General features: G+C 31.3%; 1 protein-coding gene across 1 annotated transcript; it reads left to right on the forward strand.

Annotated features, from left to right (window-relative positions):
* Nucleotides 1-2,944: 2,944 nt before the first annotated feature.
* Nucleotides 2,945-27,257, forward strand: LOC119665951 (organic cation transporter protein-like). The gene is made up of 4 exons (XM_038075213.1): nt 2,945-3,686; nt 15,135-15,577; nt 25,134-25,326; nt 25,913-27,257. The coding sequence occupies exons 1-4, from the start codon at nt 3,301-3,303 to the stop codon at nt 26,847-26,849; spliced, it is 1,959 nt and encodes a 652-aa protein (XP_037931141.1). The 5' UTR covers nt 2,945-3,300; the 3' UTR covers nt 26,850-27,257.
* The last annotated feature ends 547 nt before the right edge of the window (nt 27,258-27,804 follow it).

Raw genomic sequence — 27,804 nt, forward strand, 5'->3', positions numbered from 1 at the left:
TGGTTAACTATAGTCAGGTTTATGGAATGGTAAAAATTTTCTATCTCTTTCCTTAAATTGATGTAAAAAAATTAAAACCATTGTTTTTGCTCTTCAAAATTAACAGTATCTATAATAAAATAAAGATTTTTTCCTATTTAAAATTTAAAATAATATGTGCTAAAAAATATTTTGTTCCTGAGCGCCATGATATCTGTAAAATTCTTATAACATAAGTTTATTGTAACTATATGTAGTAACTGAAACAATACATAATATTTCTATTATCTCATATTTAAATAGTATTCAATCTATATCTGTATTAGTTAAACTTATCCTATCTTTAATCTTTTTGCTATAAAGTTCATCTTGATATCATAGCAAAAGTCCGTAGATATTTAAATTTAAACCACATAAAATCGCGATTACATCTGTAAATGGATCTCCCTTCCATCTGATGCATATGTAAAGCCATACAATGTGTTATTTACTGTCAGATAAAATTCCAATTATTTTCATGATGAATTTCATTTATTCAGAAGAATACATTCCTATACCAGATAAGAATCGTACATACTCGCTTTACAAATACAATTTAATAAAGAAATATATGTACTGTACTTGTGAATTACAGTTAATATCGGGAGATATTATTAAAACGAATATAAAAGTAAAAGTTGTTGTTAGATTTAATTCTGTTTTTATTGCAAATCGAAAATAAAGAGCATTTAATTTTTATGTGTTCAGCCTTTAGTATCGCTCTGCATCCGGATCGAGCTCAATTCATTTTTAAAATTAGAGCGCAAACTGGTTAGATTTTATACCGCAAGCAGAGATCTCTGCCGCAAGTCCGCAAGTCAACGCATTGAACTCCCCAACTAAACTGAACTGAACCGAACTGAACGATTACTAATTGAGTTACTGATCGATATTTTGTTTATTCATTATTCAATATATGTAGAGACATTCTTTTGCGCAAAAATAAATTTTATCGCTTTTTGTAAAAAAAATACGGAAGTTTGTTTGAGAAATCAATGAGCCACGCTTTCGATGCTCTACGTTTGGGGCTAGTCATATTCGTTGTGGATAAATGTTAAAGGAATATATTTTTATAAACGAGACTATTATATTTAAATTGCATATATGAGTGTTTATTAATGCGAGATAAATGATGTCGTAGGAGCGTACGGCTAGGTGGAATATAGAGCAGTTGTAAGGACAATTGAACGGACGGATCAAGTATATACAAGTTGTTATTATTGAGGGATGTGAGGTTTAGAACTCAAAACATTATTTTAAAGATTTCTTTTTACATCATTAATATTACTTTGTGACCATTTCTGTGATTAAGAATGGTATAAGGTTAGTTTTTAAGAATAAAATTTCTACAAAAATATTTTTTGATGCCATATTACAGATTAGTGTTTTATTGCCCTATCTTTATGTCAAGAATTACTTAATTTGCCTGTGTATGCCATTGAAAGGCTTTATACCATTTTTATACACAACTCATCAAATATGGCAGCGTGTGTACCTGAGTTGGTGATTCATCACCTTGACTCTATTTTACCTGTAGACAATTTTAAGTCACACTAAGAATAACAGAATACGTGGGCTTTATGAAATGATGGATCTGATGTTTTTGTATATGCCTGTTTTTATCAGGTTTCGCTGTGTTTTTAGATTGTTGAGTGTTGGGTTATTAATTCACTCAATACTCAATTATGTTGAACAGTTTCAGTGCACAATCTTTAAAAAAAATTTTTTTCATTAAAGATTCGATATGTTATACGTACTTCGAGTTACTTATTTCGTACTTCGGTGACAGAATAGTTTGACAGACCCATCCCTTGCATCATTGTTAAGAAGTTAGAAGCCAAAAAGAAGCAACATATATTAATTTTGTGACCTTAATAATCCATATTAATATCTAATGCTGGCTAAGGTTAATGCGAGGGAGTAAGTATTTTTTTTCATTTAATATTATTTAAATATGTTAGTTATGTTAATATAAGAAATGAAATAATGCAATTAATAACAACTCTTCTTGTAGAATAAAAGAAAACTACTAATTATTATTAATTGCTAAAAGGATAAATGCTAAAATTTGTCACAATTGGGCATTTGTCCAAGATGAATTTCATCTTTTATAAATAGCTGATCTAGCTGATTGATGATGTAAATAGATCGTCGTTCTCTTCTAGTGCAATGAGTAATATTATTAATAGCATGTAGCGTACTAATGAGTTCGTTGCGAATTGCACTTCTCATTTATTCGGTTTTTTGTTTATTGTTTTTAGTTTTTATTATTGTCATAAAACAGACGTTAATGCATCTATAATAAATAAAAATTAAAAAAGCAATAAAGCTAAAAAACAAATTAGAAAAATAAATAAATAATTTGTAGCTTGTCTTAGAGAATCTTGTGCCATTCTTTTGTAATCCCCGTTTTTCCGAAACCGGCTGACGACACAGCCAATATTTTTATAAAAGTGAAAAGAAAAACCGTTACGCATACACATTCCGAATAATTATACGGAAAAAATGTGCGGGATATCCCAGTTATTATCTATGTAGAATATCAAGTACCCGCACTTGCTACACAGCGTGTACTTTGGAGCCATACACTTCGCTTGGAAGTGACGTATTAACTGGTTTTTCTGCCTGGTAGCGATCGTGATTCACAGTCTCGACAGTTTCGACAGTCTCGTTGATTTGATTTCGATTCGGGCGAGTTGTGAATGGACCCGCGGATCACATCTGTGCGATGGCGTACGAATTAATGAGCGTTTAAAAATAAATTGAAATGTATATTGTCTTGGCGAAAATGTTTATATTTAAACTTGCAGGCAAACCAAGCTTAGCAGCGTTGTGCACTGAGCGGTACGCTCTCGCTCACTGACCGTTGCCGCTTTTTGGAATGCGTTTAAGTTAGAACCTTTGTTTGATGTGGAACTTGTTAATCCGGTGTCAACTGGTTATAGCTACTGCCTAGTGATATTCAAAGTTAGCACTTAGGCGTCCGTTGTAAGCACCCCACAAGTTCTTGAGCGCAAGTGCAACGCTTGGCACTCGCGAAATCGATTCTCCGCGTCCGCATCAACGGTTTGACGTGTAACAAACTATAAAATCGCATAACATGCAAGCAAAGCATTCAGTCGAGCGTTGTCTGTGATCGTTAATGTTGTAATCGTTAATTCTTATAAGAGACTTAAATCCGAAATAGATTTTTTTTGAAATTTAAAAGTAAATATATTTGAAAGTGAATTAGTTAAACGCGCGTGACGCTTAATTTAATAACAGCAACAACTAAAATATATAATGACACAAGGTCACGGCATAAAGGACGGACAAACTTTTGTCAACGCAGCTTTCAGTGCCGACGAAAATGGTCACGAAAATGTCTTCCGCAGGAAAAGTGGCAATGCCAATAGTCTACAATTGGATAATAGCAACCCAATGGAATTGAAATGCAAAGACACTGACAAGGTGGATCAAAATGGAAATAATGCGCCAGTACTCGATTTCGATGACATTCTACCAATGATCGGTGAATTCGGGAGGTATCAGAAGATGCTATTCCTTCTGATGATACCATTTGCATTTTTCGTTGCATTCGTGTATTTTTCGCAAATTTTCCTAACTCTAATACCTGATCAACATTGGTGTCAAGTGCCTGAACTCAATGACTTACCAGTGGAAATGAGGTGAGTTATTGTTGGAAGTAGTTAAGTGAAGCGAAGTTACTGTCAAATATTGTGTGAATTATGTCAATTAAAAATAGACAGTAAATTGCAATTAAAAATTTTTATTGAATGTTGAGAAGTTTCTGTGTAAACAAGCACCCTGTATATGTTGCATAGTATAAATGCAGTGCAACGGTCGATTAGTTAAAGCCTTGCAATTGCACGTACTTTGGAAACCATTGAGAAAAATACAAAAATTACAATTTAAACTATTAAATTTAATAATAGAGTAGTTAGAATATCTGATAGGCTCAGAAGTAAAACAAATATGGGCGGACTAAACACCAATTATGAAACTATAATATGTAAATATTTAGTTCAAATGGAATAATAAAAGTTTAAATGGAAATAATTTATTTAAAACTTAATTACAATTAAAAAAAAAAATAATATTTGTGAAAATTAAAATAGTTTTTACTTGAGTTTTTAAATACTGAATTAAAAATATATTTTTATTTAATTTAATTAATAATTATATTATTAAAGTTTAAACTCACTTTATTTACGTGAAAGTACTATGAAATTCTTTAGATACTTTTGTTGGTGAACCTGAAATTTTTAATTATTTTACAAAATTTATAATCTCATAAGATTTTCTAATAAACAGAAATCTATATCTCTTCGGAAGAGAACAAAACTTTTTTCACATTCTACTAACAGGGTTTATTCGGTTATGCACGGTGAAAGATATGTTACTACCGTGAGAAACCTTGAAGCATATCGGTAATCAGAAACCCCTATATACAAAGACAAAAAATAAAAAACATTCTGAGTTTTGTCAGACAAGAAGAATATTTATGGTATTGTTGAATTAAAGAGAAAATTTCAAGGGAATAGATCCTCTCTTCACAATATGATCTTAAAGGCTAACTAAGAAATTATGATACATTTTTGTTTTTATATTTTAAATACTAATATAAAATTTATATAAAGTAATATAAAATATAAAATTTGTTTTAGATTTGAAATAATTACTTTCTAGATATTAATATTTATATATGTATTACTACAATAAAATCTCTACAAAAATCTCTTCTAGTATTTCTCACGTATGACACAATTCTGACCACGCCATTGATTTAAGAACTTCCTAAATCCTCGATTAAATTGATAGTATTTTGCTTCAATTCTATTCCCTCTAATTTTATTCATTTATTTTACATATCATTTAATCGTCTATCTATAAAAATTTACGATCCGAACACTAGCCAGATGAATACAATGGATACTATTTCTTCTTAGTACTGCTCAAACGACTATAGTGTTCTTCAAATTTTTTAAGAATTTAACTCAAACATTATTACTTTTAATTTTGCATTTGGTTCAAAAAGTATGTTAATTTGATTGTTAATTAAATAAATTTTTGGACGGACCTTAGACATGTTTGTTTATATCTCAAAAATACCGTCAGAAGAAAAATCAAAAGTTAATAACAGCAATATAGTCTAAGACAATACTCTGATATATCTAGTCCTAACTTTTTACATAAATTTAAGAAAGTATATCTATGAATAAATAAGTACAACTTGCAAGAACATAGCGCTGAGTAAGCACCTAATAACTTCATGGTATATCAGAATAGTATACATATATACATAAACATCTATAAATTAACACCATTAAAAATTTGTCTGTGTATAATATTTGAATGTATAACTCTAGATCATATGAAAGATATGCAAATATTCGTATGCCTACATACTAAAACTTATGTTTTAACACTAATCATTAAGTCTCAACTAAATAAGTCTAATAAGTCTTCACTAAAGACTGAAGGTACTATTGAATCAACCGATATGCATACAAAATCAGAACATTTTTTGGACAAAAATCCAAAAAAATTTAAATGTTTAAAATCCAGTCCATTTGTATATATGATATAAACATTTATGTTTAAATTGGAGAGAATACTTCCAAACACCATATATAGTATAGGACTTATAGCAGTTTTTTAATTAACGTTATTTCTAGCAGTTTTTTATTACTTAACAAAATTAGTAGGGAACATTATTCGGTTCATTATTGGAAAGGAAACAAGCTAAATGTCTAATATTCAAAACTCATTACCTTGGTCTTGTAACCGTTTTATATATTTAGTTATATATAAACTTGCGACTCAGACCAAAATTTTACTAAATTAAATTACTTTAATTAGTTAACTCAATTTATTATAAGACATTTACTAGAAAGGTATACATAATAATAACTAAAATAGTAATATAATTGCTTTATAATACTCTAATCTGAGTGAACAATATTTATATAATTTTTTTATAGAAATTAATATAAAAATTAGTAAAATTAAAATAGAATTAAAGTAAAGAAAATTATAGTTTTAATAGTTCTATATATAATTATTTAAAACTAATTAAAAATTTCAATAAATGTGCTAATGTGGAAATCTTATAAACTGATTTTTAAAAAATAGCACTTGGTTAGCAATTTCATAATTATATTTAATTAATTTAAATTAATTTAAAATTATTACGACTCAGTCCATTTAAACTATTAAACATTAATTTGTTCTACATAATTTTAGTACCCTCCCTAATTGTTGCATTTTTAATACTCATTCTCATAATATATTCATAGTAAAATAATTAGAATAATTTTACAATAGTTTGTCATAATTGCAAATAAATAAAAAATAATAAACAATAAACCACAATATATCTTTAATAATAATAACTCTGGTGAGTACACTTAAATAAATTATTACGATAATTAAATTCAAGGAAAGTTGATGAAGTAAGACGTGCGGGTAATTGTGACAGTGATCGTTGATAAAAATTTGATCTCATTTAATAAAAGTCTAGAAATTCATTTAAGTTCCGATTTAGCTTCTAATAAATAATTGCGACACATGATCGAACTCCATTTAAGTCCATTTTTGCTACTGATTGATACTTTTTCTTCACAATTTTTTTTATTTAAATTTATTGCAATTTTAAATAATTTTATTATTTGTGCGTTCAAATGATCCTCGACAAAAACGTGGCCCAAGTGCTTGAGAGGCTGAATCCCGAAATGAATCGACGAACTACGTTAACACATTTATATTTATAATTCATTGTTAATGCATTATGAGTTTTTTATAAGATAAAACTGATTTAAACTCTGGAAACTGTCTGAAAACCCTTCTTGAAGTAAATTTTTGGCTGAGGGTCTGATCGTCGAACATCTCATTTGTTATTGCTTTCATTGAAAGTAACAACCAATTATAAGATAAAACTTATTTAAACTCCGGAAACTGTCTGAAAACCCTTCTTGAAATAAATTTTTGGTTGAGGGTCTGATCGTCGATCATCACATTTGTTATTGCTTTCATTGAAAGTAACAACCAATGTGGTGATCAATGATTGTTTTATCATCTGCGTAGCATAGGCTTAAGCTATATTTATATTTAGTGATTTAAAAAAAGTTATTTAAAATTGATGTCCTTAATACAATCCTTTGTCAAATAGGCGTGCTTGAGGAGTCAGAATCATTCTATAATCGTAATACTCACCTATAAGAAGCAGTATGATCTTCATTTATGCTTATTTTTGAAGCAACCATATGCTTTACCATATAATTATTATTGACACTTGTTGTTATTGGAAGTGGTAAGTGATACTTGGTCACGAATTTAAGAAATGGTTTCGGTGCGTAGATCAGGCTGTTTCTGAGTTTGATTAAGTGTACGGTTTTTCATTTTTTTCTTCGCTAGCAATTGTATAGGTACGAGGGAGGCAAATGGAGTCTCTCTCACACAATATTCCTTTTGGATTAGAATGACACCATCTGGGAATAATGAAATAAAGAACCTGAAATTATTAATGTTTTTTTAAGTTTTAAGTTTCTTCGGTTGTTGCTTTTGTAACATATATTGTAACAGTAGCGTAAGATATAACTTTAGTGATAATGATAGCCTCTTGGTCGTCGTAGACGACTGATTTCTGTGGTCATGGAACATTACTTAATATTATTTAATATGAAATATTATTTTAATTTTTTTTATGTTGGAAGTGTAAATTTTGAATCTTAATTTCCAGTTTTCTAACACATTTATATAAAATTTCCAAAACAATACGTTCATAATTTTCATATGTGCTTCTAGCCAGTACTGTCTTTGAAATGTGTTTCAATGTATAATAATAAAATAATTATTTAATTAATATAACTAAACAGAAAGCTTTATTCATTGTTCCTTCTATATAAGCTGATTATTCAAGATATATTTTCATTTAAATTATTTGTTACAACAAGCGCTAAAAGGTACCTGTTCTATAAGATACTTTTTCTTCTGTACGAATGGTAGTGTATCTATTCGCTAATACTTTTCAACTCAAAGAGTAATTCTAAAATACTTAGTCACTTCTCACTTTTTAAGAGTCTAATAAATTTTTTTAATTTATTTATATAAATGTATAGTATATAATTCCAAATATTTAAACAATTAGTCTGTCTATAATCACGAGAGAAAAATCAATTGGTTATGGATCTCTGAGACATATTAGCTTGAAGTGATAATTTTTATGTTAAATATAGTTGCCGTTACATTTACACTTATCTGGTTTTAAAAGATAATCGAATAAATTAACATTTATATATTAAAAACTTTTTAATTTTAGTCTAAAAGTGTTAGACGCAATTTCCTCCTGTGTGCATTAATTATTATTTAGTACATTACATACCATTCATGAGTTTAAAAATAATAAATAAATATTTAATAATTTTTATAAAATTTTCAAAATTTTCCAAGCAAATGAAATTCAATTAACTTATGATAATTAGCTTATATTAGCTTTTGTAATTATTTTAAATAATCAACAAAATTATTTTTGAAAGAAAAGAAAAAAATTATATGCCAAACAGCAGGGATATATGCGCAGAACTATCAAAAAAGGGTATATAAATTTTAAGTGGGAAGAAGATAGAATATAAGAAGATACACATTAAACATTAAAATAAAAATTGACTGTCAAAATTGAAAGTTGTCCAAAAAGAATTTATTTATACTACCACTCATACTGTGGGAGACATGGACTTAGCCAGAAATCAAGGAATATGGGATCAAAGAACAGTTTTTAGCAAAAAAATAAAGTAAATAGTACAAAAACATTAAAATCACATATCGCTGTACAAGGCTATAGCGTCCAAGAAAATTTTGGACACTATGTAAACTATAAACATTGTTTATAAGCACTTCGAAAGTATAATGTGATTATGGAAATTTTTGACACTATACCAACTCCACTGAGGCCCTATGTTCCACTGGAAGATTAGGATAAAAGAAATACTATAAATAATGTTCATATACATGCATCATACCTTTGTCTTCAATTTAATACCCATCATCCCATATGGCTTAGGACCACATTGCAACAGACTTAATTATTAAAGTACACATTTAAAATAATTTTTAAAAAATATTTTAAATTAATTTTAAAAAAATGCTATAAAATAACTTGAAAATACAATTTAAATTTAAAAAAAAAATGAATTTTTTTAAAAATGCTTTAAGCTTATCATCAAGCAATCGCGCTTAGGAAGTCCGTCTTAGACACAGCAATTAAGTGTTCTTTTGTTGTCGAGAACTGGACTTGGGCTTGTTCATAAAATAATTTAAATATTGTAATTTAATAACAAAACAAAATATGCTAAAAAATTTAACCTTGATTAAATAAATCTAAAATATATAAAATACAATGCCAGTATCCACGCAAAAAGTATTTTGTTTGCACTTCTTAAGAAGCTGCGCCTCCAAGAGAAACACCTGAACTAAAATTGCCTTTAATTAAAAACAAAAATTAACTTAATCAACAATAAAGTCGCCGTAACATTAACCGTCACTCCTCGTGGTCAATGTTGGAAATGCGATTTTAAACGTTTTCTCTGAGTTTTGGCTTCGGAAACTGGTTTAATTTGACCAACAGAATTGGCCAAAATTGGTCTAATCGTCGTCTGCCAACAATGTTGTCACGATCAAAACAACATAGCCTTGGCTAAAAATGTGGTGGTCGTTTAAATGTTATTAAAATTGACCGAGCACTTGTTCGGCTCTGGGGCCAATGTGACCTTAGTCCGTGCTAAGACACAACTTACAAAATTCTTAGATCAGCTGCGCTTTTTAATTAAATTCGGCTGTGTATAATTTTAAGATGTTTTTTGCTATTCGCTATAAGTCAACACCAAATCCATTTTCGAGACTATAAATTAGAGTTTTTATTGAGAATTTGATTGCTTTTCCAGCGTCAACGCGATAATCTCAAGTTAATTTGATTGAAATTTATGTTTATGTCGTTCAAATAGGTGTATGTATAGAAAATGTCATTGATTGACCGTCACATCTTTCAGAATTTTATTTATTTTTTTCATGTTAAATGTACCAGAAAACTGGATAAGAAAATTGTTCTACATACTCACCTGTCTTGATCGTTAAATGAATCAATCATTTAATTGCTTGATTAAAGCGTAGCGTTGATGGTGTGATTAATGACTTGATGTGCAGACTGAACGACTTCACGCGTCTTCATAGTATATAATTTCATAAACAATTTTATTAAAAAAAAAAAACACAAATAAAAGTTAAAGTACGTGATTTGTTTAACTTGATGTAATGTTCATAAAATATATATTATATATCAAATATTCTTATATTTTGCACATAAATACCATAGAGTATATTAACTCTATCAAAATATTTATAATGGAATGATGAAAATATTGAATACTAAATGAGCTATAAATATTATTGATTGGCACGTCGAGATATTATCATGATGAAAATTTTTGACACTATACTATATAAGCTATAAATACTATTAATTGGTACTTCGAGACTATAATGCATGATGAAAATTTTAGACCCTATACAAACTACTCGTATAAATATTGTTAATTGACACGTCGAGATTATAGTGTCATGATGAAAATTTTGCACGCTATATAAACTATAAATATTATTAATTGGCATTTCGAGACTATAATGTAGTTATAGAAATTTTAACCACTATGTAAACTATAAATTTTCGAAATTATCGTGTCAAGATGAATCGATTAAAAAGGACCACCTGTCTAACTCTCTTTTTATTAATTACGAATATTACAACATACCTATATAATGTGTGTTATTTATTAGTTTGGCATTTGCATATCCGACCTTTAAACCCTTTATCTGTCTGTTAATGTGTATCATAAACTATTTTATAAGTTTTTGATGTAAACAAAAGATTTTTTGGAATGTAGTTTTTATCAAATCTATGCAAAAAAAGGATAAAAAAGACATATAGTTTGACTTTATTATTGAACGTTTGTATATCTATATAAACAATTCTCTCAAATTTTGATGTAATCTCCGTTTAAACTGGACAAAAAAATGGTCAAAAAAAGAAAGCCTTGATGAATAGTCGCTAGATTTAAGTAAATACGAACTAACCTGACAAGTCCATAAAATTGACTATGGACTTAAAAAAAGCGGCCAAAAAAAGTGGACAAATGGATCAATTTCTACGATTTTATCATAAATGTATGTATAAACCTATGCTATTTAAATAGTCCATGATGAATAGTCGCTAGGTTGAAGTAAAAACGAACCAACCTGACAAGTCCATAAACTTGACTATGTTTCAATTTGTAAAGAATAACAGCTCTGTTAGTTTAGCTAGATAAGTGACCCCACATATTTTAAATCTTATCTTAGCCAATGAAAATCAGTGCCAGAACACAAATATTATAGTTTTCTCCCAGTTTAATCTATTGACTTTTAGAAGACATTAAATAAAAGTAGAAATTCAGTTAAAAATAAGTAAATTTTATAATTTAAATTATTCATCAACCTACAAACCTATCTGATCAAATAACAAAATTAGGGATTTTTTTTCATCTTTCCCCAGGTCCGCATTTGATATTTATTACCATAAGAAAGTAATTTTAATTATAATAAATGGGAGATAATTTAGTATTGATTTCTACAGAAAAAAATTTAATTGACATGTTTTTATTAAATATTCAGCTTAATTTTTATTAGTATGAACTATGAATTATAATTTAATTATAATTAGTAAGTAAAAGTTAACATTCGCATTATTTTATGTGACTAGTAATTTTTTGTATATTAAATTAATTATGATATTTTTTTATAATTATACTAATTATTTGCTAAAGTATTTGGTAGAAATTTATTTGTTTTTGTAAGGTTAACAAGAAATTTTTCTCCTCTTAACTCCTACTAACTTTTAAATTGAATAAATTATTTTTAGAAAGTAAATGTTAAGTTAATGAGCATTATCTCTATATTATTCATAAAAATGTAACAAATATATGTTATCAGGTTTAATAAAAAAACAAATATGCAGTGGCGTATTTAGGTGAGGAAGTCAAGTGGAAGTTAAATTGATAGCCCCTCAAGAATCGCACATAAACTAAAGATAATAAAAGCTATACCATTCTAATATTTAGAAGATTAAAGGTTATTTTTACTCTTAATATACTATCATATCAGCGAGATATAGTTTATAACATATTTTTAAGTATGAATGGTACAATGGATCTAAAAAGAGGTACACCCAAAAATCTCCCATATTTTGGAAAATGCCGACAGCTTCGCCAATCTCAAAGACTAACATAGGCAGGTGTTAAATGTATAAGTCTTGTTTAATTATTAGATCATTTAAACATAATAACGTTCAACATACATTTAGCATATAGTTGATCTATGAATAATATAATTGAGAACTTATAACCAATAAGGGTTTTATAGGTTGATGAGGATTATGATAATGATTATGATTTACTATTCGCTATTGAAATTATTCAAACTTGACTACACTTAAGGGCTACTCTATTACAACCATATTAATAAATAATTATCGATTTTTAATTAACAATTAATTTGTCTAAAATATAATTTTCTATTAAAAAAAAAAACTTTTCTAACTGACTTTAGTATGACGAATGTTCTCATTAAAGATTTGTGTGTATGAAATAATAATTCTGAAAGTATTATTTAATTTTTTAGTCATTTTTGGATCTCGGACCAAAAGTGATTGTACTCGCATTTGATGCGAAACAAATTATTTATTTCCGTATTTATAGATTAAGTAATAATTTTTTTATATGTAATTTAATATTTAATTAACAAAAAAATTAACATGCAAATTAACGTCGTCAGACCTGACAGCTGTTGAGATGCTTATTTTAATTCTTGTGTAAAAAATTTTCTTTTCAGAATGAATAGTAATTAAATAAGAATTATATGCTAATTTTTAAATGAAAATTTAAAAAATTTTCAAAAATAATTATTTTAATAGATTTTAATGAAACACAATATAAAATGCATACAATATTAAGTTTAATTAAATACATAAATATGTTTAGGTTTTCACATAAGCAAATTTTTTTAGTTTTTTTTAACAAATTTTAATGAAGTATATTTTTTAAGAATAAAATTTAAATTATTATTAAATTATTAAATATTTAGGGTCAGTGCAACAATGCACACTTACGTTAAGTAACGCTTAAGTGTTCTATATTAACTAGGCTCTTAATATGACTTTAATTATATACATGAATATATTTAGGTTTTCACATAAGCAAATTTTTATTTCTATAATAATTTATAAATGAAAATATTTTTTAAGAATAAAATTTAAATTATTATTAAATTACTAAATATTTAGGGTCAGTGCAACAATGCACACTTAAGTTAAGTAACTCTACTCTTAAGTGTTCAATATTAGGCTCTTAATATGACACTTAAAATTCTGATAATAGTCAATTTAATGTATGGTATAATCGATATTAAAGTGTGAGTTGTAAAATAGGTTTTTAATATTTATATTAAAAATATTAACATAAAAAAATAAAAATTAAAGAATGAATGACAAGACAGAAACGGAGAATCGAGCCCACCTCTATAGAAAAATAATTATTGAAAATTAGTGCAATATAGTTAATAGAATGAAGAGGAAAACGTTTAGATATAAATTTTATTAATCTACGGATTACATTAAATTCTTAGTTAAATACTTCAATATATATATATATATATATATAATATATATATAATATATGTTTTTATTATGTAAACAAAGTAGAAAGTGATTCCTATCGACTTTGTCTTGGAGTGAAGGAAACATCAGAACATATTCTATGCAACTGCCCAGGCGCGGCAAGACGTAGACTCGACTACCTTGGAAGCAGGATCTTAGTTCCAAATCTAATAGTTAAAATTAAGTCCACAGCAATTACGAGATTTATAAATAGTCTAGAATTGTTTTAGTTAAGCCTTTAGGCGCACAATAGATCTTCCATTCATAGCCTATTATCAAGAAACGAATAATTAATATATTATAAATTGTTGTAATTATCTTTGTAGATTCTGATCCTGATGATGACTGTCAAGGAGAGTCAAAATATAGAAAAAATATATATATTAAAAAATATTAAAAAAACGTTGAATTTTAATTTGAACAAAAAGTGACCTATGGCCGGATAAAAAACATAGAAAAACCATTATTAAAAATATAATATACAATATATGTATATCAGTTTATATATTTGTTAGAACTGTAACATTAGCAACTCAATTAGTTTTAATACACACAATGCAGTAGTCTGATATGATTTATACATATTTATATATATTAATATATCTATATACATATATAAGTAACTCGTGAGCCTAATAAATTTTTAATTTTTTATATTTTCCGTTTTTTAATCTTAAAACTAAACAATTCAAGCATTCAATTCGGTTATTGTTTTTTTTTATTTATGTTAGTTTTTTATACAATAAATTATGTATGTAACGACTGTGTGTATATATGTTGTTCATACAAGCATACTAAGCAAGTAAATTACTAATCTTGAATATAAATAAAAAATTTTTATATTCTTAACTTTAAGTAATGCAGTTTTTCGAAGCGATTTTGTATAGTCAGACGAAGTCAGACTTCGACTTATACGAATATTCAGCGCAACTGCGGCTTCAGGCTTCACTTAACGTTTAGTGAAGTATCTAGTAAGAATCTAAAATAGTTATGTATCTTAAAACTGTAGATACAAAAATAACTACAGACAACTATGTTCATTGTAGTATCTCGACAAAGAGCTTACAGAATTATTCATAATTATAATAGTAATAACAATAATGAGTAGCAATGAATCTTAAATGTTGTACATGTTTTCGAGATTTGGCTGTGTTCGGATCGTTAATAATTATTTCAGTTAATTTTCAAGGGCAGCTCTATCGAGGCCATTCTATACGCAAAACCTTTTATTTTATGATATTTCAATTATGATTTAATTTAATTTACACAACACAAAAAAAAAAAAGAACATAAAAACTAAATGGTGAAATGCATAAAATGGCAAAACCGAATTCGCATAATTAATAAAAATCATTTTTTCCATTCTTTCTTTAAGATTGGCGTTGTCAATTCCTCGAGTGAATGGAGAGTACCGAAACTGTCATATGTATGACGTTAATTATACGGAAATTTTGGCAAAAGGCATTAAGGTTGCGGACCCCAGTTGGCCAATGACCAAATGCAAAAATGGTTGGTCCTATAACTTCACCGAAATACCCTATACTACTGTAGCGACAGAGGAGAATTGGGTTTGCGATAATGCCGCGCTGCCTACCTATGCGCAGTCGATATTCTTCTTAGGCGCTATTGTGGGTGGTCTATTGTTTGGCTGGATTGCTGACAGATTTGGACGTATTCCAGCGTTGATTGGCTGCAATCTAATGGGCTTCGCTGCCGGCGTTGGCACAGCCTTCGTAACGAGTTTTTGGCAATTCGCACTTATGCGTTTCTTTGTTGGTTTCGCTTTCGATAACAGCTTCACCATGATGTACATACTGGGTAAGTAGAACTCCATTGTATTCATGTATTCTTGTATTTATACAAGTATTTAGGCCCATTTAGCGTATTGAGCAATGGTTTAGACATGTAGTTAGACCTTGCAGAAATACTCACATGCAAGAGAAAACAATGCTAAGTGTGTAATGTGTAAAATGTAAAATTATTCATGGAAACCCATTTTTCAAGACAGTGGCGGACTTGCATAAAACGTGTGTGTGGTGTCAATTAAATCATATATATATATTTATATTTAATAACAGTTGATTAAGAATTATATGTGTAATTAAGATACTCACAATCGTTGACTGTGGGGCAGTTTATTAAAAGTTAATAAATATATTAAAATTGAATTGATTTATGTTTCAACGGGCAATAGCACATTTGAAAGTTTTTTTTAATTTAATTCAATATTCAATGTATCGGAAGCATTAGCGAGTAGTTCAGTTTGGTTTAAAGTAGTTAAGTTTATTTACTTTAGTTAGAGATTAGTGAAAGTTATTAGTGACCTCTATTTATAGATAAAATTACTACAGATTTTTTATATTAATACATTTATGTACACTTCAAGTGTTATAAGCAGTCACATAATAGTATCACTTAATAAGGTGTTAATTATATTTTGAAATTTTTAATTAGTTTTATAGGTCTATCGCAACTAATATATGTATATGCAATTACTACTGAAATGGAAGTAGACGTTATAATTTATGGAATTTCAAAAAAGAATTTGTATTATTTATCATAATTGAGTTATAAACATAACATGGCAGTATCAGTATCAGAATCAGAATCATGGAGAGTGTAATTTATATGCGGAGATCCGCAAACTAATCGCAATGAAGGTCAAGCACAGCTTGGCACTGCAATTAATCGCAACATTGATTTTTTTAGAATGGTTCAAAATAAAGCAATGCTTAAGTCAACGAGTAAATCAGAACAGGATGCAAAACAAAATAACACCCAGTATAATGAAAAATTGGTGTGAGTTCAGGACATTACTATTATAATTTAAATATTACTAATTCTATGAGAACCTAAATTTTATTAATAAATTACAGTCAATAGTTTAAACGAAAGTTAGTATAACAGAAAATGATTTCTATTGAACTTCATACAATGCCAACCGTTTAACTTCATTGAAGCTTTACTCATAAATTCGTAGCTCTTCAATTTGTCTCCAACATGTATTGCATATATGAACGGGTCTTCTGCTGCGTTGAAGTCTTTTTCAAGAGATGTCTTCTGCAGATCTGTTAGAGCGGTTAAAGTCAAATTGTTAATATTGTAGGATTCTGTAGAATTATTAATTGATGTGTTATATGATTTATATATTATAATTTATTATATTTTAATCTATTGTAAATCATATTGTATAATTAAATTATTATAATTAATATATTATATAATTCATATATATATATAATATTTTATATGGTTAATATATGGTTAATTAATTTACCTAACTAACCCTGTATAAGATGCAATCAAACCAACGGTTCTAAGTCTTGTTTTATTGCCTTTTGTTTTTTTTGCGCTCGAGATGAGCAAATTTTATTGTTATATTTTTTGGCTGCAAGTAAACTCCGTTGGTTTGATTCTGTCTCTTGTTTTTCGATCGCGAACGTGTCAACACACGGGTACACATAAAAAAGTGATTAAACAATCAATAACCGAAATTGTATAAATTCAATTGTATAAATTAAATGAAATCAAAACCCAATTATAAAAACGTTTATAAATTACATTGTGTTAAAGAAATTGAAATAAAGATCATAAAACCCAATTATAAAAACGCTTATAATTTACATTGGCGACCGTGACAGGACTTTTTGCAATTTTAATAGTGGTTATTAATCTCCAATTTGTTAAAAAATCTAAATATTACCCACGTGTGGTAATCATTTTTTCTTTAAGTTTGTAATCATTAGTGTACGCGTGTGTGCATTTCTTCCACACGGCTATTCTGTGGACTGTCGAACGTATATTATTGTGCAATTGGTGGTTCTCGGTTTAGGTCCGCTAACCTCAAACCAGAACCTCGTGTCCGCATCAAGATCGCGCTCGACATTACAACAACAAGATACCTTTACTTGTTGATTGTACATACTTTCGCTGTTATTGTTTTTGGTTAATTTGTAACCATTAAAGTGCGCGTGTGAATATTTCTTCTAACCAGTTATATAGCTAACGCGTGCTAACTATTATAATATATCGTACATCTATATATATACTACATATGAACTATCGTACGTATATACTATTGTCCAATTGGTGGTTCTCGGTTTAGGTCCGCTAACCTCAAATCAGAACCTCGTGTCCGCATCAAGGTCATGCTCGACATTTAAAATAACAACAACAAGCTATCTTTACTTGTTGATTGTATATACTTTCGCTTTTATTGTTTTTGGTTAATTTGTAACCATTAAAGTGCGCGTGTGAATATTTCTTCTAACCAGTTATATAGCTAACGTGTGCTAACCATTATAATATATCGTACATCTATATATATATTACCTATGTACTATCGTACGTATATACTCTTGTGCAATTGGTGGTTCTCGGTTTAGGTCCGCTAACCTCAAATCAGAACCTCGTGTCCGCATCAAGGTCGTGCTCGACATTTAAAATAACAACAACAAGCTATCTTTACTTGTTGATTGTACATACTTTCGCTTTTATTGTTTTTGGATAATTTGTAACCATTAATGTGCGCGTGTGAATACTTTTTCTAACCAGCTATATAGCTAACGTGTGCTAACCATTATAATATATCGTACATCTATATATATATTACATATGTACTATCGTACGTATAAACTCTTGTGCAATTGGTGGTTCTCGGTTTAGGTCCGCTAACCTCAAAATAGAATCTCGTGTCCGCATCAAGGTCGTGCTCGACAGTTAAAATAACAACAACAAGCTATCTTTACTTGTTGATTGTACATACTTTCGCTTTTATTGTTTTTGGTTAATTTGTAACCATAATGTGCTCGTGTGAGTATTGCTCCTAAACGGTTATATATCTAAAGTGTGCTAACTTTAATAATATCGTACATCTGTACATATATACTATATACTATCGTACGTGTGTACTATTGTGCATTCTATGGTTCTCGGCTTAGGTTCTGCTAAGCGCCAAATAGAACCTCGTGTCCGCATCAAGGTCACGCTGAACAATTACAACAACAACAACAAGTTAACTTACTTGTTGATTACTGGTTAATATTTGCTTCCAATCAGTAAGTGTGCGGGTTCGTCAACGTCGCGTCTGACAACAACCACCGTAAGAGCAGTTCAATTTCGGAAAGCTCACTGTTGCTATTGTGACTTTTCGACTTCGTTAAATCCTTTGCTGTTCTCAAGTATCTACAACTGTTTCAATGGCAACGGCAGAGCCAACCACTACGGCAGAACTGTCAGAACTAAAACAACAGCGAGCATCGACGAAAGCGAGTATTTCAAGAATCAAGGCGTTCGTCAAAGGAAAGAGTAATTCGCTCTCACAACCAGAACTGAAATGTCGACTAGGTATTTTAGAATCATATTTTAAACAAATCTTAGCTTTTCAGACGTTGATCGAGAAATTAGATGCAACTGACTCAGCTAGAGATGAATTAGAAGACCTATACGTTTCCACCAAAGTATTAATCATGTCTCAACTGCAGGAAGAGGCCCACAATGCATCAGTGCTAGACGTAACAGCAATGATGCCCACCTCAAGTAAAAAATTACCACTGTTAAAATTACCTACATTCAGTGGTAAGTACTCGGATTATAACAATTTTATTAATTCGTTTCTCCAAATCATACATAGATCGCGAAATATACCTCACAAATATTGAAAAATTTAATCACTTGCTGAACTGCCTTACTGGTCAAGCTCTAGAGACAGTACAGGCATTTCCTATTTCGAATGAAAACTATCCAAAGGCTCTGGATAGGCTTAAATCGCGCTATGACAATAATAGCCTAATCTTCGCCGAAAATATCGCGACACTATTTGATCTACCAGCAGTATCGGGTCAGTCAAGCCAACAACTCCGTAGTCTGGTAAACAATGCATCCGCTTTGTATGGTTCACTCTGTTCGCTAGGTACAGAGAAACAAATATGTGAGGCTCTACTTATCTCGTTAATCATGCAAAAAACGGACGCAATTACACGTAGGAAATGGAATGAATCGCGTAACTTTGACACATTACCCAGTTGGGAAGATTGCTCAAAATTGTTGGATAGACATTGCCAGTTTCTCGAATCACTTGACAGTGGAAACGGCAATCAGTCATCATCACAACGTAAACCTAATAGTCTTAACTCCAAGACTAACAGACGCTCAAAACAATACGCATTTGTTGCATCTACATCTAGCAATTCTTGCTCATTTTGTTCTAGCAATGAACACCTAATACAGAATTGTCATCGTTTTAAGGCACTGGAGGTGGTTCAAAGATTTGAAAAGGTGAAGAGCCTAAAACTCTGCATAAACTGCTTATCGCCACGCCATCATGTGGTTAATTGTACATCAACGTTTAAATGTAAGGTTTGCGCAAAGCCACATCACACTCTCTTGCATCATTCGCAATTGCCAACGAATATTAAGAGCGCGGGATCATCACGACGCACAGAACACGCTGCTATGCCCAACGACAACGTTGCCAGCCATTCCCATCTTAATATGTCATCGGCCGAGCAAATAATTCTAGCTACTGCATTGGTTTTAGTGAAGGATTCATCGGGAAGTTATCAAGTGGGTAGAGCCTTGCTTGATTCATGCTCTCAGGTCAACTTCATAACGGAGGAGTTTTCAAAGAAGCTTAGTTTAGCAAAACATAAACATCGGTTGCATGTTTCCAGTATTGGTAGTTCGTTGACCAACATAAAGTATCAGACGCTCACATCAATCAAATCTCGTCATTCAAATCTTGAACTTGCTTTAAACTTTGGTATTATGAATCACATCGCATATCAACCAAGTTCTGAAATCGATATATCGTCGTGGAAGGTTCCACCAAATACACCTCTCGCCGATGAGCAATTCTTTAAATCCAAGCGCGTTGATCTCTTGCTTGGAGCTGAAAGTTTCTTTGATATTTTGTCTGTCGGTCAAATCAAACTAGGTGAAAATTTTCCAGTACTTCAAAAAACACTATTAGGATGGATTGTATCTGGCAAGTACAAGGGTCAGCCATTTGCATCACCAGCAGCAAAATGCCTATTATCAGTTGAAGATACAGTCTCCGATCAATTAGAAATGATGTGGAAGATAGAGGAAGTGCAATCGGCTTCAAAGTCATGGTCACCAGCACATGTTGCGTGTGAGTCATTATATCGTGAAACGGTTCACCAAAATGCGATGGGAAGAATTGTCGTTCGGTTACCATTCAAAGATTCACCAGATTGTCTTGGTTTGACACACAATATCGCCTTGCGCCGTTTTTATTCTGTAGAACGGCGATTGTCATCTAATCGTGCACTGAAGCAAGACTATCAAGAATTCATGAAACAATATCGAGAGCTCGGACACATGACGCGTGTTGAGACTCCGAAAACCAACGAACCTCATTATTATATCCCTCATCATTGTGTTTTAAAACCGTCGAGCACTTCGACCAAGCTGAGGGTGGTTTTTGATGCGTCATGTCCAACAACTTCGCAACGTTCATTAAATGATATTCTACTGGTCGGCCCGACAATTCAGTCGGAGTTATATTTGTTGCTACTTCAATTTCGTTTGCACCGATATGCCTTGACGGCTGACATTGTTAAGATGTACCGACAGATACTGATAGATGAACCAGATCGAAAATTCCAATATATTTTTTGGCGAGATACGGAGTCCGATCCTGTTAGTACTTACGAGTTGAATACAGTCACTTATGGTACTGCATCAGCACCTTTCCTAGCAACCAGGAGTTTGCAGTATTTGGCGGACAAATTTGAAACACAATACCCAATAGGCGCTGCACTCATTAAATCATCGTTCTTTGTCGACGACTTCTTAGGTGGAGCAGATTCCATTGATCAACTCACCAATATCAGACATCAGTTAACGGCCATTCTACAGAAGGGTTGCTTCGATCTTGACAAATGGCATTCAAACCATCATGACTTCATCAGCGATACTACAACAAAGAGTTTGAATCTTGATACAGATACAGTCACCAGCGCTCTAGGCATCAAGTGGCACCAAATGCAAGATGTTTTCCTATTTTCGTTTAATGCACAACCAGGTCATATTGTAACAAAACGCACCATCTTATCCCTTGCGTCTTCATTATTCGACCCGCTTGGATTACTAGCACCGATCATACTCGTAGCCAAAATTATGATGCAAGAATTGTGGCTTTTGCGTGTGGATTGGGACGAGTCAGTCCCTCAAAATCTTCACTCAGCTTGGAAAACATTTATTCAAGATCTTACAACGCTTTCATCGGTTAAGGTGCCGAGGTACTGCCTATCCATAAACTATCAACAGGTTGATGTACACGGTTTCTGTGACGCTTCAATACGCGCATATGGTTGCTGTATATTTCTCCGATCACAAAACACATCAGGTAAGGTGACGGTCAGGCTATTCACTGCAAAATCCCGTGTGGCACCTATAAAGCGGAAGTCGCTACCTAAACTAGAACTCTGTGGTGCCTTACTTCTTGCCAAACTGTATCAGAAGGTCCAACCAATATTTGCGCAATTTAAGGGTGAAACGTTTTTTTGGACTGATTCACAGATTGTATTACATTGGTTGAAGCAGCACTCATCAACCCTGTCTGCATTCGTTGGCAATCGAGTAGCGGAAATTCAAGATATTACCGCAAATGGGCAATGGAGACACGTTCCTACCCAATCCAACCCGGCAGATGTTGTGTCGCGCGGCTGTAACATCCGCCAATTATCAGAGTCTTGTTGGTTTACGGGGCCGGAATTTTTGTTACTCGCTGATAAATACTGGCCGCATTTGAAATGTCACAACCTGGATATGGAAGAAGTCAATAAAGAGACGCGAAAGGTTGTATTCGTTAACACAAATGAAGACAACTACGTATTACAGGTATTGTCAAGATATAGTTCATACACTAAGATGCTACGAGTAATAGCGCAGGTACAGCGTTTTTATCATGTAACCAAGAATAAATTGAAGAACGGAGAATGTACCCTCCAACCTATTCAGCTACAAAAGGCATTGCACTGTATTATTTGGGTCATCCAACAGCAATTCTTCGAAATTGATATACAACGCCTACAACGAGGGAACCCAGCCGAAGGTACATTAAAGCATCTAAATCCCTTCCTGGACAATGTATTCGGTTATCAATTACTAAAGGTGGGAGGTCGCCTCGAGCTGAGTGACATCTCAGTAGGCCAACGTCACCCTATTTTGTTGCCGAAGGGCTGTTATTTTGTGGAACTTTATGTTCGGCATATACACTTGTGCAACTATCATGCAGGCGCAAAAGCACTAATTGCCCTTACTCGACTAAACTTCTGGATAATTAATATTCGAGAAATTGCACGCCGAGTCGTGCACTCGTGTATTCACTGCGTGCGTTATAAACCCAAACTACTTAATCAAATGATGGGTAATCTCCCAATCGAACGCCTCACTCCAAGTCGTCCTTTCGCGCGTACTGCGGTAGATTTTTGCGGTCCGATATTAACGTATCTCCGAATTCGGGGACGGGTTCCATATAAGACCTATATAGCCGTGTTCGTTTGTTTGTCTACAAAGGCAGCTCATCTAGAAGCCGTGTCAGACTTATCTACGGAGGCATTTATTGCAGCACTGAAAAGGTTAATCGGTAGACGAGGGTTACCATCAGACATCTATTGCGATAACGCCACAAACTTCGTTGGGGCTAACAACAAACTAGCAGAGTTAAAAAGGATGTTTTTCGAGAAGTCTAATCAAGTGATGCTGCAGACCTTTTGCAGCAACCAATTCATAAATTTCAATTTTATACCGCCCCGAGCACCTCACTTTGGAGGTCTATGGGAAGCGGCTGTAAAAAGCGCGAAAGGCCATCTGTATCGAACACTATCAAATACTCGATTCACCTTTGAGGAGCTTGGAACAGCACTGATTGAAATCGAAGCTATCTTAAATTCGCGACCAATCACACCTCATTCTTGTGACCCGAGCGATTATGAAGCGCTAACGCCGGCACATTTTCTTATCGGTGGGCCGCTCAAAACTTTATCTGAACCAAGTCCTCAGTATGAAGCTGCTTCATTAATTGATAAATGGTCTCGTATAACCGCGGTCAAACATCACTTCTGGCGCAGATGGTCTAGAGACTATCTGAATGAGCTGCAGATACGCACCAAATGGACAGAAGAACAATCTAACATCACCGAGGGGGCTCTGGTTTTAATCCATGAAGACAATATGCCTCCACAACGCTGGTTGATGGGCCGAATCGTGCATTGCATCAGGGGTCCAGATAATTTGGTTCGTGTTGTTGATGTGCAAACCCCAAAAGGAGTAATACGCCGTCCAATCCACAAACTCGCACTATTACCAATTGAAAATCCTTTCAAGGGGGGCGGGATGTTAGAGCGGTTAAAGTCAAATTGTTAATATTGTAGGATTCTGTAGAATTATTAATTGATGTGTTATATGATTTATATATTATAATTTATTATATTTTAATCTATTGTAAATCATATTGTATAATTAAATTATTATAATTAATATATTATATAATTCATATATATATATAATATTTTATATGGTTAATATATGGTTAATTAATTTATCTAACTAACCCTGTATAAGATGTAATCAAACCAACGGTTCTAAGTCTTGTTTTATTGCCTTTTGTTTTTTGCGCTCGAGATGAGCAAATTTTATTGTTATATTTTTTGGCTGCAAGTAAACTCCGTTGGTTTGATTCTGTCTCTTGTTTTTCGATCGCGAACGTGTCAACACACGGGTACACATAAAAAAGTGATTAAACAATCAATAACCGAAATTGTATAAATTCAATTGTATAAATTAAATGAAATCAAAACCCAATTATAAAAACGTTTATAATTTACATTGTGTTAAAGAAATTGAAATAAAGATCATAAAACCCAATTATAAAAACGCTTATAATTTACAAGATCTATGTGAAATATGACAAAGTCACTTTTATATTTAGTGATTTTTATTTAGTTATTTTTAGTTATCTAATTTTAAATCATAAATCAGTATTAACTGTAAGTCAAGCCAAATAGGAACCGTTTAAAATTACGCCCTATAGTGAAGGTATGGGCATATATAGGTGCATGTAGTTATGAATAGCAGTTTAGGCTAGGTTTCAATTTGATGCCCTTTTTGTTCTAAGTGATATAATAAAAGATATAGACGGAACTCATTTCTTTTTGCTTAAAATTGTTTAAAAAGAGAAATCTGAAGACCTCTCAGTTTTTATACAAAATATATCAATAATATTTCTTGGTGAATCGCTTTTTCTTTAAACTTTAAGCTTTATAAAAAGTTAATTTAATTGACTTATTTGATTTTCTCAACTTAATTTATAATATTACTTATAAATATAACAATCTTTTTATTTTAGTACTTGAATATGTTGGACCGAAATACAGAACCTTTGTGGCAAACATGTCAATTGCCATTTTCTTCACAGCTGCAGCTTGTATGCTTCCTTGGATTGCTTATTATTTAGCAGACTGGAGACTTCTAACAATTGTCACATCAGCACCATTAGCATTGGTCATTTTAACACCCTGGTTAATTCCAGAATCTGCTCGGTAAGTACACATGTAAATTAAGTCTCTAAGGTAGAATATTTAAATGATTTAATTAATACAGGTGTATCCATATTTCATATTTCAAGCCAATCTATTATTTTAAGTATTCTCTGAACGTATTACAAATTTAATTTAAACTTAATACAGATACCTTTGTAATTCGTAACAGTTTCAGAAGTAGTTTGTCTTTTAAAGTCAATTATTATTGATAGTCTTGCCCATGACATAAGAAAATGTATGAGCTACACTAACAACAATAAAATATTAATAGTACCTAGTTTATTCAAATTATATTACTTCACCCAAAATCTGTTTTTATTATTAAGAAAACTATTAATCATAGTAAGACTATCCTTTTAGAGATTGTTAGCCAGCTTTAACACCTCTCCTCTCTTTAAGTTAAAGATTTAAGGTGATTTATAAACCGATAAGTCTTTATAAGGTAGCACAATAGACCAAATGGCTTAAATGGATACCTAGGATTGTCGTTAATAACTTAACCTATAATCTAAGACATATCATCTTGTATTTATATCGCTCTGTATCACAATTTCTAATTTACAATATATTTTATAATTCATTTCAGTTGGTTGGTGTCTCAAGGAAAAACCGATAAAGCTGTGAGCATACTGAAGAAATTAGAAAAAATCAATCGCAAACATGTTCCCGCAGAAACATATAAACATTTCTCCGATAGTTGCAACAAATTGCGTCAGGAAGAGAACAAAAATTGTAACTACTCTGTTTTAGATCTCTTCAAAACGCCGAGATTACGTCGCACAACACTCTTGTTAATTGTAATTTGGATGGCTATATCTTTAGTGTTCGATGGACACGTAAGAAATGTAGGCTCATTAGGTTTGAACATCTTTTTAACTTTCACAGTGGCTAGTTTTACGGAACTACCAGCTGATACGCTACTCACAATAACTTTGGACAAATGGGGCAGACGTTGGTTAGCCTGCGGCACCATGGTATTAAGTGGAGTTTTCAGTCTGTTGGCAACAGTAGCGCCAGTTGGCGTCTACTCTGCTACATTAGCCATAGTAGGCAGATTTTTTGTTAATATATCTTACAACATTGGTCTACAGTATGCAGCTGAAATCTTGCCAACAGTGGTGCGTGCGCAAGGTGTGGCTTTCATACACATAATGGGCTATGTGGCTAGTATTATAGCACCTTTCGTAGTTTATCTAGCAAATATATCACCTATGCTGCCACTTATTATATTAGGTGTTTTGGGCATAATTGGTGGTTTGTTAGCATTACTACTACCCGAAACATTAAATCATGACCTACCACAAACGCTCTCCGATGGTGAAGAATTTGGTAGAGGTCAAAGCATTTGGGATTTCCCTTGCTTGGCGAAACAAGTGGATGATTCCAGTGATGTAGAAATAAGAAGTCAACATTTCGTACGTTCCACTCAAACCGGAGCTTCATTGACTGCGTCCACCAGAGGTGAATTGCGCTCCAGCATTTTACGTAGATCGGTACGTTCTAGACAGTCAACGAGAATGTAAGCAGGCTGTGGTTTTCGAAAAAATCGTTACTAAAAATCCTTGAAGAAAAAACTATTATGTAAGAGTATTATATAAGTTAATGTTTTCAACTAAATGTAATGTAAACTATGTAGTAAGTAATTTATTATTTTAAGTGCTAGTCAATTACTGTTGTAGAATGTGCTCAAAATTGTTTATGAGGTAATCGCATCAATAGTTTCAATTAAAAATATATGTTCACAAAATATAATTTAAAAATGTAAGTTAATGCATATTAATGTGATATTAGCCATTATATATATACTTTTAAGAACGAGTAATATCTCATATCTTTTTAGTTATTTAAGTATCTTTCATATTCGTACCAGTACACCTAAGAAAAAATAAATTGTCGTTTAAGTAAATAAATGCAATAAACAATCGATTATTTGGTCATATAAGACGTTGTTTTCTATATATATATATATATATTGTATATTGTGTATAAATCTGCGAATTCCTTCGCTTTAATTTATGTACACCTTTAATAATAAAATATAAAAGCAAAAAAAAATTATTAAGAATTTACATTAATACTTGAAATATTCTGAGGTGTCAATTAGAGAAGTTTTTTACATCAATAGACCATTATTTCGAGCGTAAAACGATTTTGATGGATGGTGTTGATTAATGATTATTACAAGTTGTTCATGACGATTGAGATTACAGTATTGAATAATTTATTAGTGAAGATATTACGGATATGGTTGTATTTTCAGCGCACAGCACATAGTAACACACTATACACAATACGAGTATTATCTTGTATTGTATACTTTAATTTTGTCATTATAAATTATTATAAATAAGTTTTATGTTCGTACTTTTTCCTACAAGATGACTTGATCTAAGACGAAAAGTTTTTTTTTAAATTATCAAGTGCAATCAGAGATACATTGCCTGAAAGAGTACGTTGTTCATGCGCAGACGAGAAGGA

Source organism: Teleopsis dalmanni, chromosome 1 (genome assembly GCF_002237135.1).
Source record: "Teleopsis dalmanni isolate 2A chromosome 1, ASM223713v2, whole genome shotgun sequence".
NCBI lineage: Eukaryota > Metazoa > Arthropoda > Insecta > Diptera > Diopsidae > Teleopsis > Teleopsis dalmanni.